At 52.4% G+C, this 24090-nt stretch overlaps 2 protein-coding genes across 2 annotated transcripts in view; one reads left to right on the top strand and one right to left on the bottom strand.

Moving 5' to 3' along the window:
- The first annotated feature begins 155 nt into the window (after positions 1 to 155).
- LOC141995707 (keratin, type I cytoskeletal 18-like) lies at positions 156 to 12355 on the top strand. Its single transcript, XM_074967005.1, has 7 exons — positions 156 to 512; positions 7298 to 7380; positions 8896 to 9052; positions 9212 to 9376; positions 9463 to 9588; positions 10600 to 10820; positions 12136 to 12355. The coding sequence occupies exons 1-7, from the start codon at positions 156 to 158 to the stop codon at positions 12155 to 12157; spliced, it is 1131 nt and encodes a 376-aa protein (XP_074823106.1). The 3' UTR covers positions 12158 to 12355.
- Positions 12356 to 14588: 2233 nt separating this feature from the next.
- ARPC2 (actin related protein 2/3 complex subunit 2) overlaps positions 14589 to 24090 on the bottom strand; it is a 33655-nt gene continuing 24153 nt past the window's right edge. The window contains exons 8-10 of the mRNA XM_074967019.1: positions 22172 to 22272; positions 21676 to 21776; positions 14589 to 15027 (exon numbers count right to left, since the gene is read on the bottom strand). Coding sequence (XP_074823120.1) covers positions 15003 to 15027; positions 21676 to 21776; positions 22172 to 22272 — 227 coding nt within the window. The 3' untranslated portion in view covers positions 14589 to 15002. The remainder of the gene's footprint in view (positions 15028 to 21675; positions 21777 to 22171; positions 22273 to 24090) is intronic.

Here is a 24090-nt window from a genome sequence, read left to right as displayed (position 1 = left end):
ATTGGCCCCCCTCCCCGTGCGGGGGGCGGGGTCCGCAGCCGCGCCTTCCATTGGCCAGCCTCTACCTGTGCATGCAAATGAGGCTCCTGCATAATGCAGCGGCCCCGCTAGATAAAGCGGCGGGGCGGCCCCGCGGGCAGGCAGCGCCGCGCACCATGTCCCGCTCCCGCAGCGGCTCCCTGGCCGGCTCGCCCCGCCCGTGGCCCGGCTCCTCGGCCGGCAGCGTGTACGGGGGCGCGGGCGGCTCGGAGCCGCGGGCCTCGGGGTCCCGCCTGCAGGCGCTGCTGCCCGGCCTGCGCGCCCACCTGGACTCGCTGGGGGCCGGCAGCCAGCAGGAGGCGCTGCAGGGGCTGAACGAGCGCCTGGCCGGCTACCTGCAGCGGGTGCGGGGGCTGGAGGCGGCCAACCGGGCGCTGGAGGAGGAGATCGCCCAGGTGCGGGCCCGCCGCGGGGGCGCCGGCCAGCGGGACTGGGAGGCCTGCGAGCGGCCCCTGGGGGAGCTGCGCAAGCAGGTAGGGCCCAGCCGGGGGGCGCCTTGAGCTGGCCGACCCTGGGGGAGCTCTGGGGACGGTGCTACCCCATCCCTGGGCAGGGCAGGGGCCCTGCTGCTGTGGGTCCCCAGAGAAATGGGACAAGGGGGCTGTCCCATGTCCCCTGCCCTGTCACTCCTTCCATAACCTTAGAAAGAGGGCAGAGGGAGCCGGTCTTCTTCTTGCCCCCCATCAGGTCTGCGCTGGCTGCCTGACCCCCTCCCTGGGGTGACAGAGCTGGGGTAGAACCTCTGCCCTGCCCTTAGCCCGCTGAGGCCAGACAGGAGCCGGGGCAGAGAGATCTGAGGGTGTAAGGGGTTGGACACACCCAGTTAGTGCAGGAAGCGTCTCCGACCTGGTTGTCGGTTTCTGGAGAAGTGCCACGCCCGGTAGCCCCAGCTTGCTGGTGCCGCATTGGTTTGCCCTGAACTGCCAGAAACACCAGGGAGGCGTGTGGGAGCCTGGCCCTATAGGTCTCATGTCATGGGGGGGAGAGGGCAGGAACCCCAAACTCTGAAAGCTTCGTATTGCCCACAACCAAGTTCTGTGGAAACCCACGCGGAACCAAGGGGGTTCCTGCCCCTGGGAACTCACACTTTCTCCTGTTAGTAGGGCAGCTGCAGGCCTGGCCTAGCCCCAGCCAGCAATGCTCCAGCAAGCTGTAAAACCTTGAGCAAGGATACAACTCTGGACAGATCAATCCTCTTTCCTTTGTCCTCTCTAACCCTCCGGCCCTGCTGCCCTCTGCCGACAGCCAAGGGGAAACATCGCTGTCAAAGGTTGGGGGTTAGTTAGGCTTAAATTTTCAGTGGTGACGTTCGCGTCCTTCGGTTTGGGATGCCTTGAAGAGGCCTGATGCTTTCAGACTGCGCGGAGCACCCACCTTCTGAAAACCAGACCTCTTTAGATGTCTCAAGTTACACCCCCAAAACCACCGTGTTTTGAAACCAGGGCGCTCAGGGGCTGATCTATCAGGAGCCCCTTGCGCCGGTGAACTGCAGCTGCGGCTTTGTCTGTCTCTCAGTGAATCTCTTCAGGTTTGAAAGTCGCCAGCGGATCCCCTGGTGTCTAATCCCTCCTGTTTCCAACTCAACCAGCCAGGCAGGGGAGAGGAGGGTGAAGTGCCTGCAGAGGTAGCTGGGCTTCCAGAGTTGCTGAAACAAAATCCCTTGTCCTCTAAAGTCCCAACATACCTGTTGGGTGCAGCTGGCTTGCCTGGGCCAGCTGTCCCCACAGCACTGCCTAGCTGGCCTCCAGCTGGCTCTCTTCCCCTCCCCCTGCTTCTGGCAGTCTCTTGGGGCTGCTGGTTAAATAGTCACTTCTGCTAAAGCTGCCAAACATAAGCATGTGGTTTTTCCCCCTCTCTCCATTATTAGCCTCCTGAGAGTAAACAAAGGCGCCTAGATCCGGATTCCCTGTCTCTGTACAGATCTCGTCATCTGTCCAAACAGTGTGAACAAGGATCTGGACATGCCCTGTGGGTTTCAGCAGACGCAGGGATCAAGCTGAATTCAGGGTCATTGTGACTCCTGCTTCCCTGAATATAGTCATAAATTCAAAGGCCAGAAGGGACCATTGTGGTCCCACTGCCCAGCCCAGGCCAGAGAACTGCCCCCCAGTCATTCCTAGAACAGACCGTTTGGAAGAACAGCCAGTCTGGAATCCCACCATGACCTTGGGCAAATTGTTCCAATGGTTAATTACCCTCATAGTTACAAATTTACACCACCTTTCCAGTCTGAATGTGTCTAGCTTCAGCTTCGAGCCACTGGATCATCTCCTTTCTCTGCTAGCGCCAAGAGCCCGTTATTAAATATTGGTTCTCTACGTAGGTATTTATAGACTGTAACCAAGTCATCCCTGAACCTTCTCTTTGTTAAGGTAAATAGCTTGAGCTTTCTGAGTGTGTTGCTATAAGGCATGTTGTCCCACCCTTTAATCCTTCTCGGGGCTCATCACTGAGCCCTCTCCAGTTTATCAACATCCTTCCTGAGAGCAGAATCCTTCCCCCACGGGAGTCCTGGTCTAGGCATCCAGTAATGGTGGGGACTCCAGAGGATTCCCTGTTCCCAGCTTGGTTCTAGGGGGTGTGCTGTTGGATGAGCCCCTGCTTGCATGGGTTATAAATCTGGAGTCCTCACCACTTGTGGTCATTAAAGATCTAAGAACACAAGAATAGCCACTGTGTCAGACCAATGGTCCATCTAGCACAGGATCCTCTCTCTACCAGGGGCTGGGGCTAGATGCTTCAGAGGGAATTAACAGAACAGAGTTTTTTTTCAATGATCCATCCCCGGTCTTCCAGGCCCAGCCTCTGGCAGTCAGAGGCTAGGGCCACTGGGAGCATGGGCTTGTGTCCCTGCCCATCCTGGCTAATAGCCATTGATTGACCTGTCCTCCAGGAACTTCTCTAGTTCTTTTTTGAACCCAGTTAACTGTTGGCCTTCACACCATCTCCTGGCAAGGAGTTCCACAGGTTGACTGTGCGTTTGGCCTTGTTTGTTTTAAACCTGCTGCCCATTAATTTCATTGGGTGACCCCGACTTGTGTGTTAAGTGAAGGAGTAAATGACACTTCCTGATTCACTTTCTCCACATCATTCATGATTTTGTAGACCTCAATCAGCTCCCCTGAGTTGTCTCTTTCCTAAGATGAACAGGCCCAGTCTTATTCATCTCTGATCACACGGAAGCTGTTCCATCCCCCTCATCATTTCTGTTGCCCTTTTCCATACTGTCCCCAATTCTAATTTTTTTTTTTTTTTTTTTTTTTTTGGAGATGGGGCAACTCAAACTGCATATGGCATTACAGGTGTGGGCGTACCATGGATTCACATAGGGGCACTATGGCACCTTCTATCTTACTCCCTATCCCTTTCCTAATGGTTCCTCACATTTAATTCTTTCGATTGCTCCTGCACGCCGAACAGATGTTTTCGGAGAACTAGCCACAATGGCACCAAGATCTTTCTTGAGTGGTAACTAACTTAGACCCCATCGTTTTGTATGGTAGGTGGGATGATGTTTTCCAACGTGCGTTACGTTGCATTTACCAACCTTGAATTACATCTGCCATTTTGTTGCCCAGTTTTGTGAGATCCCTTTGTAACTCTGCATGGTCACCTTCATCTGGAGAAATTTTGTATCGTCTGCAAACTTTGCCACCTCCCTGTTTCACCCCTTTTTCCAAGCTCCTCTATGAATATGTTGAACGGCACAGGTCCCAGTACAGATCCTCGAGGGACCCTGTTGTTCACCTCATTCCATGGTGAAAACTGACCATTTATTCCTATTCTTGGTTTCCTATCTTGTAACCAGTTACTGACCCATAAGACCACCTTCTCTCTTCTCCACATCTGCTTACATTGCTTAAGAGCCTTTGAGGGACCTTGTCAAAGGCTTTCTGGAAGTCTAAGTACAATAGATGCACTGGATCACCCTTATCCACATGTTTGTTGACACCCCCAAAGAATTCCAATAGCTTGGTGGGGTGTGATTTCCCTCTACGAAAGCCATGTCGGCTCTTCCCCGCCATATCGTGCTCATCTCTGTGTCCCCTAATTCTAGGGTGAGCAGATGTCCTGATTTTATAGAGACAGTCCCGATTTTTGGGTCTCTTCCTTATATAGGCTCCTATTACCCTCCACCCCGATTTTTCACATTTGCTGTCTGGTCAGCCTAGATAATTCTGTTCTTTAGTACAGTTTCAACCAATTTGCCAGGTACTGAAGTTAGGCTAACCAGCCTGAAATTGCCAGGATCGCCTCTGGAGGCTTTTAAAAAGACTGGGGTTACATTTGCTATCTGCCGGTCATCTGGGCCCGAGGCCGATTTAAGTGGTAGGTTACACACCACTGTTCGTAGTTCTGCAGGTTCACAGGAGCTCCCTAGAAGTCACGGCACTTCTCACAAGGCTAAGGGTGTTAGCCCGGCTGTCCAGCACCCGTTGCAACGCTGGCCACTACTCTCCGCTTCTCCAGATCCCCCCCGCAGTTTCCATTGCACACGATGCTCTTCTCTTTTTCCTGTCCCAAACTGTGCCACCTCAGAAGTGGCTGCATTCTGGTGACGGGTGAAGGATCCCTGTATATTGCAGCCTGTAAAGTCCACCCCTCCCTGAGAGTTTTAGCTGGAAAACAAGAGCATCCAATTTGGGCTGGGTGGGTGATTTGTTTAAATATTTGCATCCCGGTCCAGTAGAGAAGCAAGGGACCTTCCCCTCCTCCCAGCCCCTTTCCTGCTGCATTTATAAATGGGAATGAGGAACAGTATATTTCTGACGGGAATATGAGAGGGAATGCACTGGGGCCATCTGAAATGTCTTTTAAAAAACCAAACCCAGTGAACTATTAGCAAAAGACAAATCCTTTCCACCTGCAGGGGGCAGGGCTGACTCGCTTTAAATGTCTAACGACTGACCCAGAAGGGCCCCAGTGTTCAAGCTTGTGTTAAACGTAAGGCGCTCAGGTAGGATTTTCAACAGCACTGGAGAGACTTAAGCACATGGGCCCCAGGGGGTTGCGTGGCAAAGTCCCTTGGGTGCATTTGAAAATCTCCCCCTGAAATAGATGTGGCCTTGAGTCTCGTTCCAGAGGGGCTGAGCACCTGCTGCCTTCCATGAGAGATGGGTGCTCAGCACCTCCAAAAGTCAGTCCACTCATATACTGACTGAATTTGAGGCCTTCCAAATCTGTCGCTGGGCCAGCAGAGAACTGCCTGGAAGGGAAAGACCTCGGTTACTCTGTCTCCCATCAGACTCCTCAATCATTGTCGTATGGAAGCCAGGGGTACCTCCGATAGACCTAATCTTGCACTGACTGCATTGTCTTCTACCTTAGTGGGTCTCTGATCCTGCCACGAGCCCCATGGAGAAAGACAGCCCCTCCCTCTCCCTTCTGGGTGAAACGCTGCAGCTGTATCTCGCTGTGCCATCTTCTGATTATGGAAACTCAAGAGCGGGAACCTGGCCAGGTGTCCGAATGGGGGTGGCTAGAAAGGTGGCGCTGAAACAGAGCGGCTTGCTCGGGAAGTTGAGGACTCTTTCTGGAGCAGCGGCGTAGGTCCACGGCTCAACGACATCCGTAGATTCTAACGAGCTCTGGATCCAGCCCAGACGGCAGAAAGCAGCTTGGCTGGAAGCTGCTGCTAGCAGCCGGATCGTCCGTCTCAGTTAAATTCTCCTCCCTGGAACGTGCCTGGGCGATCTGACTCAACGCAACTGGGTCCAGGAAGAGATGCCTCTGCCCCGCTTCCCCACGGGCTGCAAAGTAATAGCTTCTCCCCCGGGGACAGTGCAGCCACCTGCCCTTGGCTTGACTTTGCTGTAACCCAACCCGGTGGCTCAAAGAGCCCCGTGGGGCAAAATAAATGCCTTGTTTTGCTTTGCAAATGTGCCAGTTTCTGAAACATGAAACCCACTGGCAGGTTGCCTCTGCGCTTGAGCTGCGGGTCTGAACTGGTTTCAGGAGGAGCTAAGCTGAAGAGAGGATCAAGGCTGAGATAAGGGCACTGCAGGCCCATTCAGAGGTCCAATGAGACCCAGGTCACTTCCAGCTTTTGAGGCCCCTAGCCATAATAAAAATAAGACATCGTCTAATCTTGTGCCATCAGCACCGATGTATTTTAATATTTATGAACATTTTAAACCCTAATATGACAATCTATATCCGTTAACAAAAACCTGTCTTTTACCAAATCACATCTCTTATTTGCTTAAATTTGCAGCTCTAAGCTGAGGGTGTTTCACATTTTGGTTCGGGGGTGGGTGTGTGTGTGTGTAAAATAACCTGTAATATGTCACTTAGAGATCACAATGGCGGGAGGGCAGGGGGACGGTCTGGCTAGGAGTTGGAAGGACAGCCCAGTGGTTCAGGCCTGGGATTCTTCCAACCTGGGCTCAGTTCCCTGCTCCACCACAGACTCCCTGGGACTTGGGATCTGTGCCCCCGTTCTCCCTCTTTGAAAGGGGGACACTAGCCCTGCCCTGCCTGCGAGAGGTGGTGAAGACAAAGGACTGGGAGGTGCTTAGCAGACAGTAACAAGGGGTTACTGGGGGATTGACCGGGTGACTGGGAGTGGGACCGGGGTTTGCCAGGAAGGGAGCAGAGGCGGCGGCCGGAGGGCAAAAAGGGAGGCCAGGGTTTCGAATGGATATTTTCCAAGAGCATCCAGGCACACTGCAGCGGTGGGTGGCCCTGCATACCAGGGGGATGGATGCCTGCCCTATAGGAATCCAGCTCAGTGTGTGCACAGGAATGAGGAAGTCTGGGAGTGGGCAGGCGTATGGAGATGAGGAATAATAAAGATGTAGCATTGATCAGACTGGACCTAATCATCCCTTCTGGCCTTAATCTATGGTAGGGGCCTTTTCCCCTTCCAATTGCTTCACCTTTCATTGATCGCCGCATACAGGTGCAAGCCGAAAGCTAGGCCCAGATTAGGGGCTTGACTTGAGAGATTACAAAGCCCCGGCAGCTCTCGCTGACATCAGCAGGGTGCTCAGCCCCTTGGTAAAAGTGACCCTAAGTGACATAAGACCCCGAGGGAATCTGTGCAGAGCTGAGGCTAGGGTGGAAGGTAGAGTCCCAAGACCCTACCTTTGGCCTGTCTCGCTCAGGGATAGACACGCGGTGATGGAATTTAGCTTCTCTGCAGCTGGGTTCCTCAGCTGTAAGCCACGCTCCTGCTGCTCTGCGGAGGGGTGGGGGGGCGTATACGTACTGCCTTTGCTTTAGCATCCCTTCCTGAAGTCCCTTGCCTCTCTTGCAGGTGGAGGATCTCAACATGGACAATGCCAAGCTGCTGCTGCAAATGGATAATGCCAGGCTGGCGGCCGATGACTTCAAGGTCAAGTAGGTCACCTCATTCACCCCAGTACTAGTGTCGCAGCCAGCCTGGCCGCTTGAGCTGCGTATCGAGCAGAGGCTGCTCCCCCCGACTGGGGAAACAGACCCGCTCAACAGCTGTGAACCTGTAGCAATCCACTACTGCGGCCAAACTCCTCAGAGCTAACGGGGCCCTGAGCTCTGTCCCTGGGGTTTTGTAACAAATGCCCAAGCCTTAAAACTCATGCACAGGATAGAGGGACAACGTCCCCAGGTACTAGGTGAGATTCTCTGGCCTGGGCGATGTGGGAGGTCAGACTAGATAGTCAGCGATCCCTTCTGGCCTTAAAATCTCCGACTCTTAATTCGGATCCCCACATTTCTTCTCTGGAGCAACTCCATGTGGTTGAACGCTAAGTACGTGTCCACTTCTAACTCCTCCCACTTTCTTCCAGTCACCACTCCTAGGGTCAAGCTGGAATCCAGGGCACCTTGCCCCACGTGGCAGGTGCAAAGTGTCAGTCTAGAACGGTGGGAGTGGATTCCCAATACAATGTGGGGCAGAGAACCTGGTTTCCCTTGCTGGTCTCCCAAACATAAAAATGGCCAAACTGGGTCAGACCAAAGGTCCATCTAGCCCAGTGTCCTGTCTTCTGACAGCGGCCAATGCCAGGTGCCCCAGAGGGAGTGAACCGAACAGGGAATTATCAAGTGATCCATCCCGTCGCCCATTCCCAGCTTCTGGCAAACAGAGGCTGGGGACACTTCAGGCCATGGTTCCTCTTGACCAGCAGCTCAACTTGGGGAGGAAACAGAAGCCAGCCCCTGAATTAGCGTTGCCCTCTGGGATTAGAGGGCATTTCCAAAGGGCCAGTGCTCCAGAGAGGAGCACTTCCAGGTGGGGCATCTTCTGTTACACAGAGGTGCAGGACAGGTGCTCAGCATCTCCCCTGGATGCTGGTTCTTGGAGAAGTTGCTCATGCCGACCTCCACTAGCTTCAAGCTCTCTGGGTGCCAGCCCCCCATCCCTTTCCTACACTCCTTGTTGCCTTCCCCCGACATGACTGAATGTGTTTAACACTGAAGCCTTTCTTTGTAAGATCTGCTAGTCCTGGGGCTGGCTTTGTGGCTTCCCTCGCCATCCTTCTTGGAGGGCAGGACAAATCCACTTTCTGCTGCCTTGAACCATCTCGCCCAGAACTTTCACAAAGCAACTTGCCTTGCCGAGTTTGAAGGTTCCTGCCCTGGGGGCAGCTCCCTCCCCTATGTGTCGCTAAGGTGGGCTGGCGTTTTCCAGACTACTGGCCACATCAGTGCTTTGAAAGTGCCTGTCCGCATTTCTACTGTGCCCCTCACCCTGGAACTGGGACATGTCTGAATCCGCAGGCTCCAGCGTTACTCACACCTTGCTGGGTTAACTCATCCTTGTCTTGATCCAAGAAAGCTTCCTGCAGTAAGAAAAGCCGGTGCTCGCAATGCAATCTGCCTGAAACCCGCCCCTCCGCCTTTTGATCTCCGATCTCTCTCCTGATCTCTCCCCAGGCTGGAGGCAGAGCAGGCGGTGTGCGACAGCGTGCAGAAGGACACCCAGGGGCTGCGCAAGATCATGGAGGACACCAACTTCCTGCGCATGAAGCTGGAGGCGGAGCTGGAGGGGCTCAAGGAGGAGCTCGCCCACCTGCGCAAGAGCCACAAGGAGGTAACGGCTGGGCAGGGGCGGCTCGGGCTGCCGGAGGCGCGGGAGCGTGGCTGGCTTGGCCGTGCTTTGACTGGGGTGACGGTGCTTGGGGGCGTGGCAGAGGGGTGACCAGCGCAGGACTGCGAGCGAACGGCTAACATCCCGTTACCCTTTCCGCAGGAAGCGGAGGCCCTCAGGGCACTGATTGCTAACTCCGACGTGACCGTGGAGGTGGATAACCCGAAGAAGCAGGAGCTGAGCGAGAGCATCACCCAGATCCGGAAGCAGTACGAGAAAGTGGCCGAGCAGAACCGGCACGATGCCGAGAGCTGGTACAAGGACAAGGTGAGGGGAGAGCCGAGGAGAGCAGCTGCCACTCCGCGCCGTGACGGCCTCTGGCGTAACCACGGTGTCCCTCTCCTTTCCCATAGTTTGACACGCTGTCCCGGGAAGCTAACGTGAACACCCAAGCGCTGGAGGAAGCCAAGAGCGAGCTGAGTGAGCTGCGCCGGCAGCTTCAGGGCCTGGAGATTGAACGCCAGACCCTCCAGAAAATGGTGACAAGACCCTGCTTTCCCCCAGCCCTGCTTTCCCCAGGCAGCATGTGCCGCTTCCCTGGCAGGGCAACTTCTCCTCCTGCAGTCTGAGGAAGCAGGGGTTTGAGATGGGGGGTGGGGGGGGAAACCATCCAAGACCCACTCCTGGGTGGGGCTGGGTTCTTCCTTCTCCCAGTGAGCCTCTTTCCTTAGGAAGGAGGTGAGGTTTGCACTCTTATTGCCCCTCTCCTAAAGCTGTGCAGTGAGCCAGGTAGAGGAGGGACTGAGTTACGCGCCCCGGAAGGATGCATCTGCCGGGTCTTCTCCCCCGAGTCCTTGCAGGCCCGACCTGAAACTGACCACGGCATCAGTCTCTCTGGTTACAGCTCCACTAAACCTTAGCAAGAGCCATGCCCTGGCCTGGAAATGGGACCCTGCTGCAACCCCTAGGCGCCAAGTGAGCCGGTCCCAATGTCTGCTACACAGTCACAGGGCGAGCCGCCGACCCCATACCAGCTCCAGCGGGGATGGAGGGTTTTTAAAAAGCTGCCTCTAAGTCTCAGGCTTTACTGGCCAGACTCCCCGCAACTGCTGCGGTACTGGTCTCGTCCCCTGCTCAGATGCAACAGCCCGGAGAGCACTGACCCCACACATGCTTGTGGAGAGACCAATAAACTAAGTGCCCAAATTATGGGGTGAGCCTAGGTCCGATCTGAGCATTAATGGCAAGGGAAGGAAAAGGCACCTTCTGAAGGACGCTGGGCACCTGCCTCAGACTGGTGGGAGCTCAAGTGCAACTGCACGTCAGGCCATCCAACAGGACATGGTGCATCCCATGTGCATCCCTGCACATCCCAGGACGTGGTGGGTGCATTGGTCCCTCCCCACATTGCTCTGGGGTAGAGCCCCGCAGCCATGGGCTGGTGTTCCTGGGCTGATGCAGGCCCCTGTTGCCTAGCGATTGCGTTGAGATCCGTGAGTGAGTTGCACACGGGCTGTCAGGTAATTGCTTTGGGCCCTGCTCCTATCCAGGTGGATACCCTGGAGAACACTTTGGAGAACACACAAGCCCGCTACAACGACCAGCTGGAGAACCTCAATCACGTCATTGCCAAGCTGCAGGAGGAGCTGGCCGCCTGCCGGGCGGACCTGGAACGGCAGGCCCGGGACTATGAAGCCCTGCTGGATCTGAAGAGCAAGCTGGAGAATGAGATCAGTCAGTACAGCCAGCTGATTGAGGGAGTGACAGACAGGTAATTGCACAGGGCCATGAACACTCCAGCCATTGCTCTCCCTCTATCCAGCTGGCTTTGGGGCCCCCCGAGTGCTACCGACCCTTGGAAGTCACTTAGTTTCTCTGCTCCTGTTCAGTTACCAGATATGGGGTCTTCCTCCTCCTGTTCAGGGCTGATTGACTGAATCCCAGGTAGCTTTGTCCTGCCAGCTCCCGCGCCCTGCTTTATCATTTCCTTCGGCCGGGTCTCCTTGCCGGATGCAGGATGAAATCAGCATTGGCTGGAGCGTGGTCTCTGATCTGCCAGCAATGCACTGACAGGGCTTCTTTACCTGCGCTTTTGGATAGGAAAAGATAGCCCAGTGCCCTGAACTGGGAGCCGACCAGGATTCTAACCTCGTGCACCTGGTGGAAAGGCGCTGACCAGAGCAGGAGCGAGTGGAGCATGGTTTTTTAGCCCATGTAACGAGTCATGTTGTTGCCAGGCAGAGATTGTAGTCATAGCAGGTGCTATGAAGAGAGGAAGCCACAAAAGACATGCAAATCCCATGGTCGCTACAGCTGCAGTTGCCCAGGGCTACGGAGGGAGAGGTGCCCCCGTAAGCAAATCCCACCCCCCAGAGGGACAGGGATCACACAAACGCGGCCACGTTTTGTGTTTGCAGAGAGGAACTTCTGAATCCAGCCACCATGGGTGCGTGAGCCCGTGGGGTGCCATTAACGTAGGGGTACTAGTTAGCTGGAGAGCAACCTGCTTTGCTGTGCACATCTGCCCTGGCACCAAGCTGCTTGCAAGCTTCCTGTGTGATCACGCTCAGCGTGCCAGAACCATGTCCTGTCTTGTCTAGCTACTGTTCCTCTTCTACCAATGCGGCCGTGTCCTTCAGCCTTGGTCTTCTGTCCTGTTCGAAAGTAGAGTTCCGGGCCTGGCATGTTCGGAGGCAAACCATGACACATCCAGCTCCCGAAAACGTGGTAGGGGAAATGGGACCTGGAAGGAGGCTGGCTCCATTCGGTCATCTGAGAAGCATCTTGCTGAAGCATATTGATGCATTGGCCCATTGGGCTAACAGCTAATACTTCTACAAAGGCCTCACAACCCTCCGGCCATCCAGTAGTCACACCCTTCACACACAACACTGAGCTAGTCCCCTAGTCTCTGCACCCAGACTTGTGCTAACTGCAGCCGGGTAACTCCAGCTGTTCGTCACCCCCTGGCACGTCCTCTTCAACACTCCCCGGCGTGAGTCCCTGCTCTGCAGCACGGATCTGAGCAGAGGGGAGCTGCGGGATGCTGGTGCCAGTCGAGTAACCCCTTTTCCCTTCTCTCTCAGGCTCCCGGAGGCAGACCATTAAGGTGGCAGTGGTCACGGCCCAGGAGATTGTGGAGGGGAAAGTGAATTACTTCCTCTGATCACTGCGCAATCAATCTACCACTGCTGCATTTAGAGCTCCTTTTAGTCTGCTTTAACAAGCCAGGGTGTGGGTTGCATTGTCCTCTGTAGAGGTCTGTACTCTGCTGTGATAGGAATACTGCTGAATAAAGATCTTCCAAGCACTTTGAAATGGCTCCTGTTACCTCTGGTTTGTCTGGACACCAGTGTGGGATGCGCCATTTAGCTCACACCCCAAAAAGGCACCAAGGAAGCCAGCTGCTGGAAGCTCCCAGGGCAAGAGGCAGCTCACAGATGGTACCTGCCAGTAGTTAAGTGAAATAGCGAAGATCAGCCTGGGCATTAGGCTCTGCTGCTGTCAGGACTAAGAGGGGCTGCCTCAGTGCTGGATGTGCTCTTTCATAGAAGATCAGGGTTGGAAGGGACCTCAGGAGGTAGCTAGTCCAACCTCCTGCTCAAAGCAGGACCAATCCCAGCCAGGACTTTGTCAAGCCTGACCTTAAAAACCTCTCAGGAAGGAGATTCCACCACCTCCCTAGGGAACCCATTCCAGTGCTTCACCACCCGCTGAGTGAAATAGTTTTTCCTAATATCCAACCTAGACCTCCTCCCCTGCAACTTGAGACCATTGATCCTTGTTGTCATCTGCTACCACTGAGAACAGTCTAGATCCATCCTCTTTGGAACCCTCCTTCAGGTAGCTGAAAGCAGCTTTCAAATCCCTCCTCATTCTTCTCTTCCGCAGACTAAACAATCCCAGTTCCCTCAGCCTCTCCTCATAAGTCACTGCTCGGTTCCTTACAGTCTGGGGTTAGCAAGGAAGAGAAGTGCAGCTTGTAACAGTTAAGTGATCCCACTCCCCAACTTCTCAGGCCGCAGAGGGGTTTCTTACCACACACCAAGTCATCCTCTGGGTCTTCAGCAACGCACTTATTTGTGGCTCCCACAGTGTGATCCCAGGTGCATTATCCTACTCCTGGGGCTGGACCCCAACCCTTCCCCTGCCTGGGGAGTGTTCAATAAGCTCATCTTTTATTTGTGCAGTGACAGGAAAAGGCCCACAGAGGACTGAAAAGTGAAGGCATTCCTGTGGGGCTGCTGGCTTGCCCTGGCCTGCCCAGTACAAGCAGCAGCATGACTGCTCGGGGGAATAGCAAGTATGAGAAAACAGGCCCAGAAAGTTTCAGGCTCTGCCCATCCATGGAGCGACACTTACATGCGCCCAGCTTTGATGCCCTATTTCCACAGGCTGCTCCCACAGTACCCCATGCATGGCCTGCTGTTCCCTCCTACACAGAGCTGCTTTCCTCCTCTATTACCCTGGCACCTCGGCACTCTAGCCATGAACCACCATCACACTGTGCCATGGGCTGTAACACACACAGTCCCTGCCCCACTGATGCTCGCAGGCTACTTACAAGGACAACCTGTAATGGGACAGGCTTATACTCCTAGGTGCCGTTAAAATGAACTGAATGAGAGCAAACAGTAGCTTCACACAGAGGCGAGAGCCTGCAGGGACGATTCTTGCTTTATCTCTTCAGTACTGTCCTGATATTCACCTCCACCAGAATGCAACAGAAGGGTGGAAGTGGAGGGATAACCAGGGGCTTAGAGCGATCCAAGGTGCTATGGAGGGAGGTGGTGTGAAGTAACACAGAGCACCTCTGACAGCAGCCAGTGGACTGCCCCAGTAACCTTACCTAGCATGGCTGGCCTGACTTCCTCCTTCACTGTGTTGTTTAAAATGGAATTGCCTAGTTTGTTTAAAAAGAAACAAAGGTAGAGATGTTCCCGCATCTGCAACTGGCTGCTGGGCAACAGTGAAACACCCGCACAGCACGGATCACCAAGAAGGCAGGAGTCCTGGCCTCAATTCTGCACACTTTTCTATATCACGGTGGAGTCAGGGCTCCCTTTACATTGTCCTAAGCTACACCCAAGTGCGCAGAGTCCAGCGGCACAGAGCAGGAAGGGACCACACTGTATTAGTGAGCGTGTGCAGAGGTTTTACGCCGTTCACTTTTCACACATCAGGCGATTTTCACAAGAGCAGAGGGCACTCTAGGGCCATCACCCGGCGGCAGTTCCCGTTTCGCTTCCATTAGCTGTGGCACCCCAGCTGATCAAGCATCACATCACAGTGGAGAAAATACCTTCACCTCTGTTTTTCCAAATCAAAACCACCTTTGGTTCAGCTCTGGAAAACAGTCACTCCTGGGCTGAGCCGGACGTTGCCAAATTTCAGCCCAAAAGATTGAAGATGTTACAAGCAGGTGAAAGTGCTTAGACCAGAAATGCTGCTCAACCTACACTCTGTCCGGGACCACTGGGAAGTGCTAAGTGAACTTCATAGGTCTCATGTCTAGAACAATCCAAACTCCCACAAGCCGTTAAGATAGAAAGATCTCCTTTATTAATGAACCCCAACAGTATTTCTTCAGATACAGGAGTTTTGAACTCAAATACTCAGAAGAAAACAAGTTAATATTGCATTATTCTCATAAGAAATACTGCAACTCATTACCAGAAACATATTGCAAAGCAAAACAGCTTGGAAAAAAAAAGAAAAAGAAAAGAAATTAAACTGATCAAAATGGAATTAAGGTGGTTGTTTTTTTGAACTAGTAAGTCCTTGCAAGCACAGCTCGTTTCCGCAGATTACTTCCCAAACTTGTACAAAACAGAACCCGATTGGTTGTATTCCTTAAGAGCCCAGAGAGGTGCAACATTAAAAGCTACGATTATCAAGTAGCAAGTGCTCCAGCCTTCTGACTTCAGCGGCGGCCTCCGCCACACCCCATGCGTTAACGGGATGAGAACGTCTTCCCCCTGTAAGGAGCAGAAGGGCAATATTAGGGGTATTCTCTTGCCAAGTATCGCACACGTTACTCAGTCACAGTACAGTCCCGCACTGACATCCATCGTGCTCCCTTTCAACACAGGCGAGACAATGCCGTTTGGGGAAGGGAGGCCATGGAGAGGATTTGGGGGAGTGTTTTCAAGGGGGAGCTCAGCAGGCAGAAGGGGAGGCTGTTCTACCCAAGAGGGGAAAGAGGAGAGGGAGAGAACTGCAAGGAGCATGGAAGGAAATGAGAGCAGATACGTGGTCATGGTTATGGAAGGCCTGGAAGAAGAGGACAAGGAGCAAAAGCCAATGAAGGGACTGGAGTGGCAGGAGGGGAAGATGCCTAGACTACGTGCGCACGCCCCAAGACATAGGGTGACCAGCTGCAGAGGATCAGTCACAGTCTGGTTTGCTTTCCTTGGGCAGTTTGCTGCAAGAGGGTTCAGTGGAGGAAGCCTCCATTCACCAGAGCCAGACGGATATGAGCATGGATGACAGCAAGGCACCATGCGGGTCTCTCAGAACCAGTAATATTATGACCAAGAAGGTTTCTCTACACAGCAACGTAAGCCATGGGTTATAGTGGGACTCGAGTCAGCTGACCCCCGCGGGAAGCCTGGGCTTGAGCGCCAACACTGTATTGTAACCCTGGGTTAAGGATTTTCTGACCCAGGCTCGAATCTAGGGCTCTGGCCTCCACGGTGCAGTGCACAGACCAGGGTCAAAGTAACCTTATCCCAGAGTGCGTGGCACCCCCCCCCCGGCCTCCGTGTCGACACTCTAGCCCTACAAATGTGTGGCACTGTGGGAAAACTCTACTGCCCACCCTGTCTCCTCACTGTGACGGTGCTGCGGACAGGACTCAGGTGCTGTAAGGAGCAGGAGTTCATAAACAGCGTAATTAGCTCCTTCAGTGGCTGTCCCCGTAGGATGACTGCTGCCCGCGGAGGCTTTATACTGAACTGATTTGAGAACTGGGCTCGCCAGCTCCAGGCTGAGTCAGGCTGGCGGGAAAATACCCAGGGGCACCTGTTCTGAGGATAATTAGGACATAAGTCTCCAGGGCCATCAGATGATTAAACTGAAACTTTGCAATGCTGAATGTTTAAAATGGGTTGTTCAACGAAGGGGTTTTTGGTTGGTTGGTTTTTTATTTATTTTTGTCTGTTCTGAAGTTGACATAAGATGTAGGTTTCAGAGGAAAAACACCCGCACACCCCAGCCTGGCGGCTGCCGGCTACAAACCAGTGAAGTGCATCCCCTGGGCTTGGGGAGCAGCATGCTCCAGCACCCCTCCAAGATCAGAGGTGGATTACGGTTTTGTGGGGCCCTGGGCCCGAGCAAGCGGCTGTTCTCCCGCCCCAGCGCGGTTGCTGGGGAAATGGGGGTTGTGGCACAGGGGCTTGTCCTGCCCCCCAAGTCCAGCACTCCTGCCGGGGAGCAGGGTCAGGGAGTGCCAGGTGAGCGGGCAGGTGGAGCAGGGCATGCCCACTTTTCCAGGCCCCCCGGGCACTGGCCCCGTTGGCCCAGTGACTAATCCACCACTGCCTGGGATCCCTTATTCCTGTACCTGCCACACCCCAGGAGGCAGAGATAAGGGATCCCTGGGAGGATGTGGGGAATTTTGGGGCTGGCTCCCACTCAGCACCCTGACAGTGCACACTGGCCAGGCAGCTCTGCATGCACAGCCCAGGGAGTGGGAGCAGCCAGAGTGTTGGGGGTCATCCTTCCCTGGCCATGCTGAGCAGGGAGCTCTGCCACTCCCTCTCCCTGCAGGGCAACCCGGAAAGCGCACACCAAAATCTGACTGTGCTCTTGTGACTCTGAAGCAGCTCTCTTTGCAAAAAATGTCTTCTGATCGGTCTCCACTGAAAACCCCGCAGGCTCTCTGGTAGCATGCTTGAAGACCAGTGTTCAGCAGACAATGAGTTTATACTGATCTCAGCTGTTATCTTTGCAAAGAGATGTGTGGTTTCCATTTGTAAGGAAGTGCAACAGATTGCATCACAGACTGTTAGCATGGAGAGGACTAAGGAAGTTGCCCCAAGGAACTCTGGGATACAACTGGAAGAACTGGAGCACTGGAATGGGTTCCCTAGGGAGGTGGTGGGATCTCCATCCTTAGAGGTTTTTAAGGCCCGGCTTGACAAAGCCCTGGCTGGGATGATTTAGTTGGGGACTGGTCCTGCTTTCAACAGGTGGTTGGACTAGATACCTCCTGAGGTCCCTTCCAACCCTGAGATTCTGTGAGTCTATGAATTCTGGGACCCAAGTCAAGCCGGGGCTGCATGCATACACAAAAGCAATAGGGCTCGGACCCTAGGTCCCAAGTTAACATGGGCTCGGACCCTCCAGCCCTGCAGGGTCCTGGGACCCTAGGTTCGAGCCCTAGGTTAACACAATTGGTGTGTGGAAGCAACAAGGGTTAGGTTTGAGCCTGGGCTTACATTGCTGTGTAGAAATACCCCTAAGAGGCTCCAATGCACTGGACAGATGTGACATGAGGAGGAAGAGGCATTTAAAAGTCATTATCAATGCCCCAGCTGTGGCAAAACTCCTCTCAGAAACGCACCAACTACCTTCTGGGGAGCGAACACAGCAAACACCCGCAGCTAACTGGGACCAAGCAGTTCTGCCCTCTGCCCTCCCCAGGCAGGCCCAACAGCACAGAACCGTTTTGTAAGAGGAGAGAATTTTCTAACATATTAAACGCCCCAGACCCTGCTCCTGGCAGTTGCAATTTCCCCAGTGCAAACTGTTAACTCAAAATGAATCAGCGCGTGACACGCAGCACCATGGCGGAGGCTTTAAGCTATTCACTGCTGCCGAAGGGCATGCGGAAAGAGGCTGAGAAGGGCGTACCTAAACCACCACCACCACTAGCAGTGGGCAATATTGGATTAAAAATGAGCCCGGCCCCTTTTCAGTAAAGCCAGCTACAGTCTGAACATTGAGAGCGCGCAGAGGGCTCTCTTGAAAGCCTGCTGGGACTTGCACTATCATCTCTCTAGGGACGCAACATTTCTGCATGTGGTTCTTTTGTTTCTTCCTGGTGTTTTGCTGTTCCACACACCTATGAGCACATAACAAACCTGAGCGTTTCCATGGCAAGACTCCCTGCATGACTGAGCCACTTCTAAGGCCCCCCAAATATCATTCCTCTAGCTGGAACAATCCACTTCTTCAGAGCAGCCTCTTACTCCAGGTGCTTCAATGGACACACAATATTTGCATCGGGCCCAAAATCTGGCTTTTGAAGATATTCTACAAGGCTTAAGGGAAATTCCAGACCCATTGGACAATCCCCAAAACAGTCACTCACTGCAGACGAGTGATAAGGTGAAACTGACATGTCTATTTTCACAGCCCAAGCTGAGTGAGGTGCAAAATGTGAACCAAGCGCAATTAGTGTTAAGTAAATGAGATTAAACCCTCCCCCTCATTTTTGCACCATTTCCACCAGCCCCAGAGATTTTATACATTGCTTTTCAAAGTATGATTCATAGCCAGCAATGTCACTTTAAGGGACGAGAGAGGCACTGATCACTTCATCAGCCATTAAGATGTGTTCAGAGATCCTGGATAAGGCCGAGGGTCCCTGCCCAGAACCCCTCCCGTCTTTAACTCCACTTACTGCAAACGACGCCTATTTCGGAGCTGTATGTCTACACCCTGCCAAGCTCTGTCCATCTCCGGGTTCTCTCACACACACACACACACACACACACACACACACCCCGACTGGCTGGTCCCAAAGCTCACCACAGCAATATGTGCCTTAGGGACAGTTCTCTGTGACGGCACTGCACGTGACCCGTGAACCCCCCCAGGGCATTTCTTCCGACTCGCGGGGAGAGATGCCAGGACAGCTGGCACCAGACTAACCTGCTGCTCATGCCAGTTACTAGTCAGTTCCTGTACAGTCATCCTGCTAGATAAGCAAGCAGCGTTAGAACAGTAAATGGAGCATTAACGGCAATTTGGTACTTTCTACTTTCAAACCCCCAGCTTTACTGACTAGTCCTTAAGAGGACTGATTGCTGGCAAGAAAACCGAGCCAGCTGCCTTTCTGCTGTACCTATCTTCTGTTTCATCTCTTGGCCTCAACTGCTCTGCCTGTCAGCCTTTGGCTCTGGACCTTGACACCTGTGTGGGACTCTGTCTGCTGAAGAGAGTCGCCAGCGAACTGTCTGGCATGGAAGAGGCTCCTGCGAACAAGAAGCGAGGGGGGAAATAAGCGAACGAGATACGAGCTCATCTTAATCCGCCCCCGCATCGGGGTTATGCTCTTGTATCCAACCCTCCATAGCTCACTCAACCCCCAGCCCCCTTGCTCACCATCTGCCCTGCCCTCCACCAGGACAAACCTGTTCCCTCTCTCTATGGGAACGGCTCAGCGAAGGATGCCAACGCCTTCCTCATCAAGAGGCCTAGTCCAGCTGAGAACTGCTGTGTGGTTTCTCTATTCCCCTCCAACAGCCTTAATCCGGATTTGGCCACTCCGCCGTATCTAGGGGGAGAGGTAGCTCTGCCCCCATCCTGTCTAGGGATCAGAGGCAGTAAGCTGTGACCGCCGGCTATCCCATATTATAATAGGGAAAGTTAATATGCTTCTGGAAATGGGCAAGATGTCCTAGCTCATTCTCCTTTGGGCCCTAAAGCAGAGTTTAAACTAACTAAGGAGATCTGAACTCCAACCCTGCAAGGGCCAAACTTATTGATCATCATCAAAAACACATGCAAGAAGCTTCCTCGGCACTCAATTACAGAACTGCTTAAAATCCTTCCCTTCAGAGCCAACGAACACAAACCCCCCATGCGCTAGGACTGAGCTCCCAAACTGTCTGCTCTTTAACAGCAAAACAGGGCAATTTAAGGTACTTACTGAGGTCAGTCAAGACAAGAACTACCTGTTTAAATGGAGGCAGACAGACATTTTAGCTTTCCCCCATCATCTGAGCTAGCCAGGTGTGAGATAAAACCCTTTATTTCCCTTGAAAACAAGCAGTTAAGTGGGATTCACACACAGAATAGCTGCAGGTGTTGGGCTTTAACCGAACTGCAGGCAGGTCAGCCTTTCCCAATTCTCAAGGCTGACCCTTCCCCCTCAGAGGTTCCAGGATTAGCTGGGGAGAGAGGACCAGTGCAGACTTACAAGAGACTGTCACAGGATTATGCCCTGATGCTCCAGCCCTTCTTGTCTGAATGACAGAATCACATTTATACTGTCGCATCGTAAGCTAACAGCTAGTTCTCACGTTTTGATTTTCTGGGATTCTCTTTTGCTCACAGGGCAGCGGAGGCATAATGCAACTGCTAACATCTACCGTGCGTTCAATGCTGAGAGAGCTTTACAGCCATCCTCCACCTCCTGCGGACAGCGGCGGGTATTGGCACCATCCCCATTTCACAGAAATGGGAACAGAGGCAGAGCAGCAACTTCACTTGTCCAAGACCACAGAGTCAGCGTAAGGGAAATCCAGCCTTGGGTTCCCCAGACACGCTCCAAGGCTCCCACTCGGAGGGAAGAACCTGTCTGATACCTGAAAGTGAGTTTGTTTTTCAAATGTAGGCGTGAAGGAAAAGTCTGCCACTCTGGGATTTGAGTTTAGGTTCCGTGAGGATTTAAAGGTGAAATTTGCTAACTAATTAGTCCGCAGTCAGATCCCTTAGTTAAGGGTGAACGTTTGAGCCAACTTCTTAGCCTGGGATGGGCTGGCCCGGCCCGTGAATACTTTTCACCGGGTTTATAGACTATGCATGTGCCTAGTCCACATTTACGTTCCACACTTGAGTGGAGCATGGACGAGCTCTACTGATCGATTCTGAAGGGAGTTGCTGAAATGCGAGAATATCTAACAAGAGGCAGGACATTCAGAGTTAAGTTGACAGCATTTAACATGCTACTCTTCTGCCTTAAGGGTGACAGTTTTAAGGATGAGCCGTCAGCCTTTCCTCAAAGTTTCGATTTCCTCCTAACAATATTTAAATATGGAGGAGAGTTGCGTTTAATTTAACAAGCTTTTAATTCTAGGTACAAAGTCAACCCCACAATCTGGAGAATCAATGCACTTTCTCTCTGTGAAGGAAAGGCCCTGGAGTGCGTGTTAGACTAGCTACTGCAAAAACTCTGCCAGCAGAGAGCCATGCTAGCCCAGCACTTGGGATGCTTTGTTCCGAACACTTCAGCAATGCCGTTTGTACAAAAGATGCTATATACAGAGGTATCAAAATGCTTCCTGTCTCCAAATCTGCTGCCTTCCACCAACCCAGATCTACCCCTTTCAGAATTGAGAAAATGCCCTCCTGGGAAAGGCGGAGTGCACTTTACAAATAAGCTGGATTATTAAAAAAGAGAAGGTCAGACAGCAGAAGCCTTTAAATAACCAAGCTTGTTAAAGAACATCATAACGTTCTCTATTCTACTGCCCTCTTCCCAGGGCTTCCTGGGCTCTGGACAAAAGAATTCTACTCCATTTTATAACAGTGCTTACTCATTAGGAATGCCTTTCCAATGTGCGCTCACCACGCAAAGCTATTGAGAACCGCCCCAACACACACTGTACTGGCCGTGACGTGACCTGTGTTCACGAGACTCTTACAGGCCCACGGGTCCCGGCTTTGATACTCACGTGATTGTTTTCATTTCCTTCTTCTCCGCGTCTGGACGGGCACGGTTCAGCACCTTGAGGAAATCTGACGTTTTTGCCCTCATACGCGTGTGAATATAGGCCTGTTTGCATTACAAAACAAACGCTGAAGGTTCTATCCGCACACTTTGGTTTTCAAACATCAGCTGTTATCATCCTAACAGGACTAAACCCTGAAATCCCGAGGGCTGGCCTGAGGGGTGGAGCGCGCATACTGTGGGGATCCCTGTGGGGATCACGGACAGAACCGAAGAAGAGGGCAGGGTTTAAAACGTGCCCCCTCTGCAGACTCAATTCCACAGTCAGGGATTATGCAGCACATGGCATTTCTAAAGGGCTACACGCTACGCTCTCAGCGTTGGAAGCACGTGAAGCAGAGAGGCGGAGATGAATTCTGCATTTAAAACCCTCCTCGGAATGTTTCCCCCGCCCCTCCAGAACACAGCGTTACGTGAAATCAGCACAGTCCCCTCTGTACCTTGGAGCATTTGATGTGATAGTGCAGGTAGTCCCGGAACGTGTGGATCAGGTTGATGGTGTTGTCCCTGGCAGCGGTGTTGGTGTGGCGGGGGAACAGCACTGGAAAGATAAAGCAACAGTGCAAGGAGTTTTATTTCCGACCCAGGCTGAGCACCAGCTAGGAAGAGTGGCAGAGGCAGACACACCCACGTCTATCGGATATGAACAGCTACTGAAGAGCTGTTTGAATACATGAGCCTTAATACTCACGAGGTCTACGAAAGAGCCCTTGCCTGCACCATATGCCTGAATGGCACTTGGAATTTTAACACAAGGCTTAACAGCACTGCTCCAAAATTTGCCGTCTCAGAGTCACCCATGGCAACACTGACAGCTGTACGATCTGATAGTCTGGTTGACACAGGTGATTGGAGTTAATCTGAAGATGATCACACCATTGTACCTGTGAAAAGTACTTCTCATTCACTTTTCCTAAGCTAGACGAATGTCTTTCAACAGACACCTTAAGAGGGCAGAGAGGCAAAATGAACTAAAAACTGGTCTGTTCAGTGAATGAAACATGGAAAGAAACCTAATCCCGCCTGTCTCTTCTAAACTAGTAACAAAGACCCCATACATATTTTTTACTAATGACAGAGCAGAAATCTTCTTCCTGATCTAATGCATAGAGAAAACCTCATGACCATGAAGATTTAAGAGGCAAGGTAGAGAACGTGTGATTTTACATGGCAAATCAATACTGTATTCATGTCAGAATTCTACCCTTTGACATGACCCTTGCTCATCGCCAGACCCTGCCAATCACCCCACCCCCAGCTCCAAGATGACAGGGCAGATACACCTGGACAGCACCTTGGGAAGCCACCAGGTGCTGCTGATTGCCCTGTCACCGCTGAATATAATCTGCTAAAATCCCGATGCATCCGGAGGAAAATAACTGTCCAGGATGAAATTTTGCATCCTTCTGCCACAGTACAAACAGAAGCGCCTTTCACAGAAGGCAGGTCTCAGCACTGCCATGTGGCCTTCCGCTTGCTGGATAAGCCAAGCGCTATTAGTTACGCTGGCCCAGGGAGCAAGGTGCCAACTGCGAGTGGCAGACATGCACAGTTCCAAGGGCTGTTATTTTGTGGGAACAACTCAATTACCATTCCCAGGACTGACAGGCCTCTGGCATGGGGCTAATTTCACAAAGGGGCAGTTAAATCTGACATTGAAGAGGAGCTGTTCACACACAAAGCCTGTGATCTAAAGCGAGTTGCAGAGCTTGTGCATGGTCTAAGATCTGCTATTACATTGTGCTCCCATATCACTCATGAGTTGCCGGATGTCTCTGAGATACGAATCTTAGCTCAGGACTCTTGTACAGACAGGTATCACAACAACACACCAGTATGAACTTCGCTTTATTCAGCAAAGGGAGGCAGCAGCATCTGTGCGTCCTACTCTCAAACGAGTGCAAGAAAGGGTGCTCTGAAGTGAAAAGCCTTAACATACTGACCCACTTTCGTCCCCGTTTCATCTATTGACTAAAAGGTGTAGCCAATCGTTAACTACACTTGTGGCTCATTCTTAAAAACATTCAAGAGGTCAAATAACCGAACTTAACCAAATGTATTACCTAAGAACAAAATAGTACCATGTGAAAAGGAGACAAATACCCTCCTTCTGGAAAGCAATTCTTATCTCGCAGGACGTTCACCTTACACCAAAGGTGTGCTTTGGAAATATATATTTATACTAGCTATATTTATAACATGGTTTTACAAAACGTTTCAAAACTTTCTGTATGTAACAAAAATCCAACCCGCCAGTTTGTACTTGTTGCTCTGTATCTTCCTTCTCTCTGTTTTGGATACTAGCATCCCAGGTACTGGTCTGTGAAGTTACATCCCTATACTTTCCCTTATCTCATTT

Source organism: Natator depressus, chromosome 11, assembly GCF_965152275.1.
Source record: "Natator depressus isolate rNatDep1 chromosome 11, rNatDep2.hap1, whole genome shotgun sequence".
Taxonomy (NCBI): Eukaryota; Metazoa; Chordata; order Testudines; family Cheloniidae; genus Natator; species Natator depressus.
This window is presented reverse-complemented; position numbering and strand designations above follow the sequence as displayed.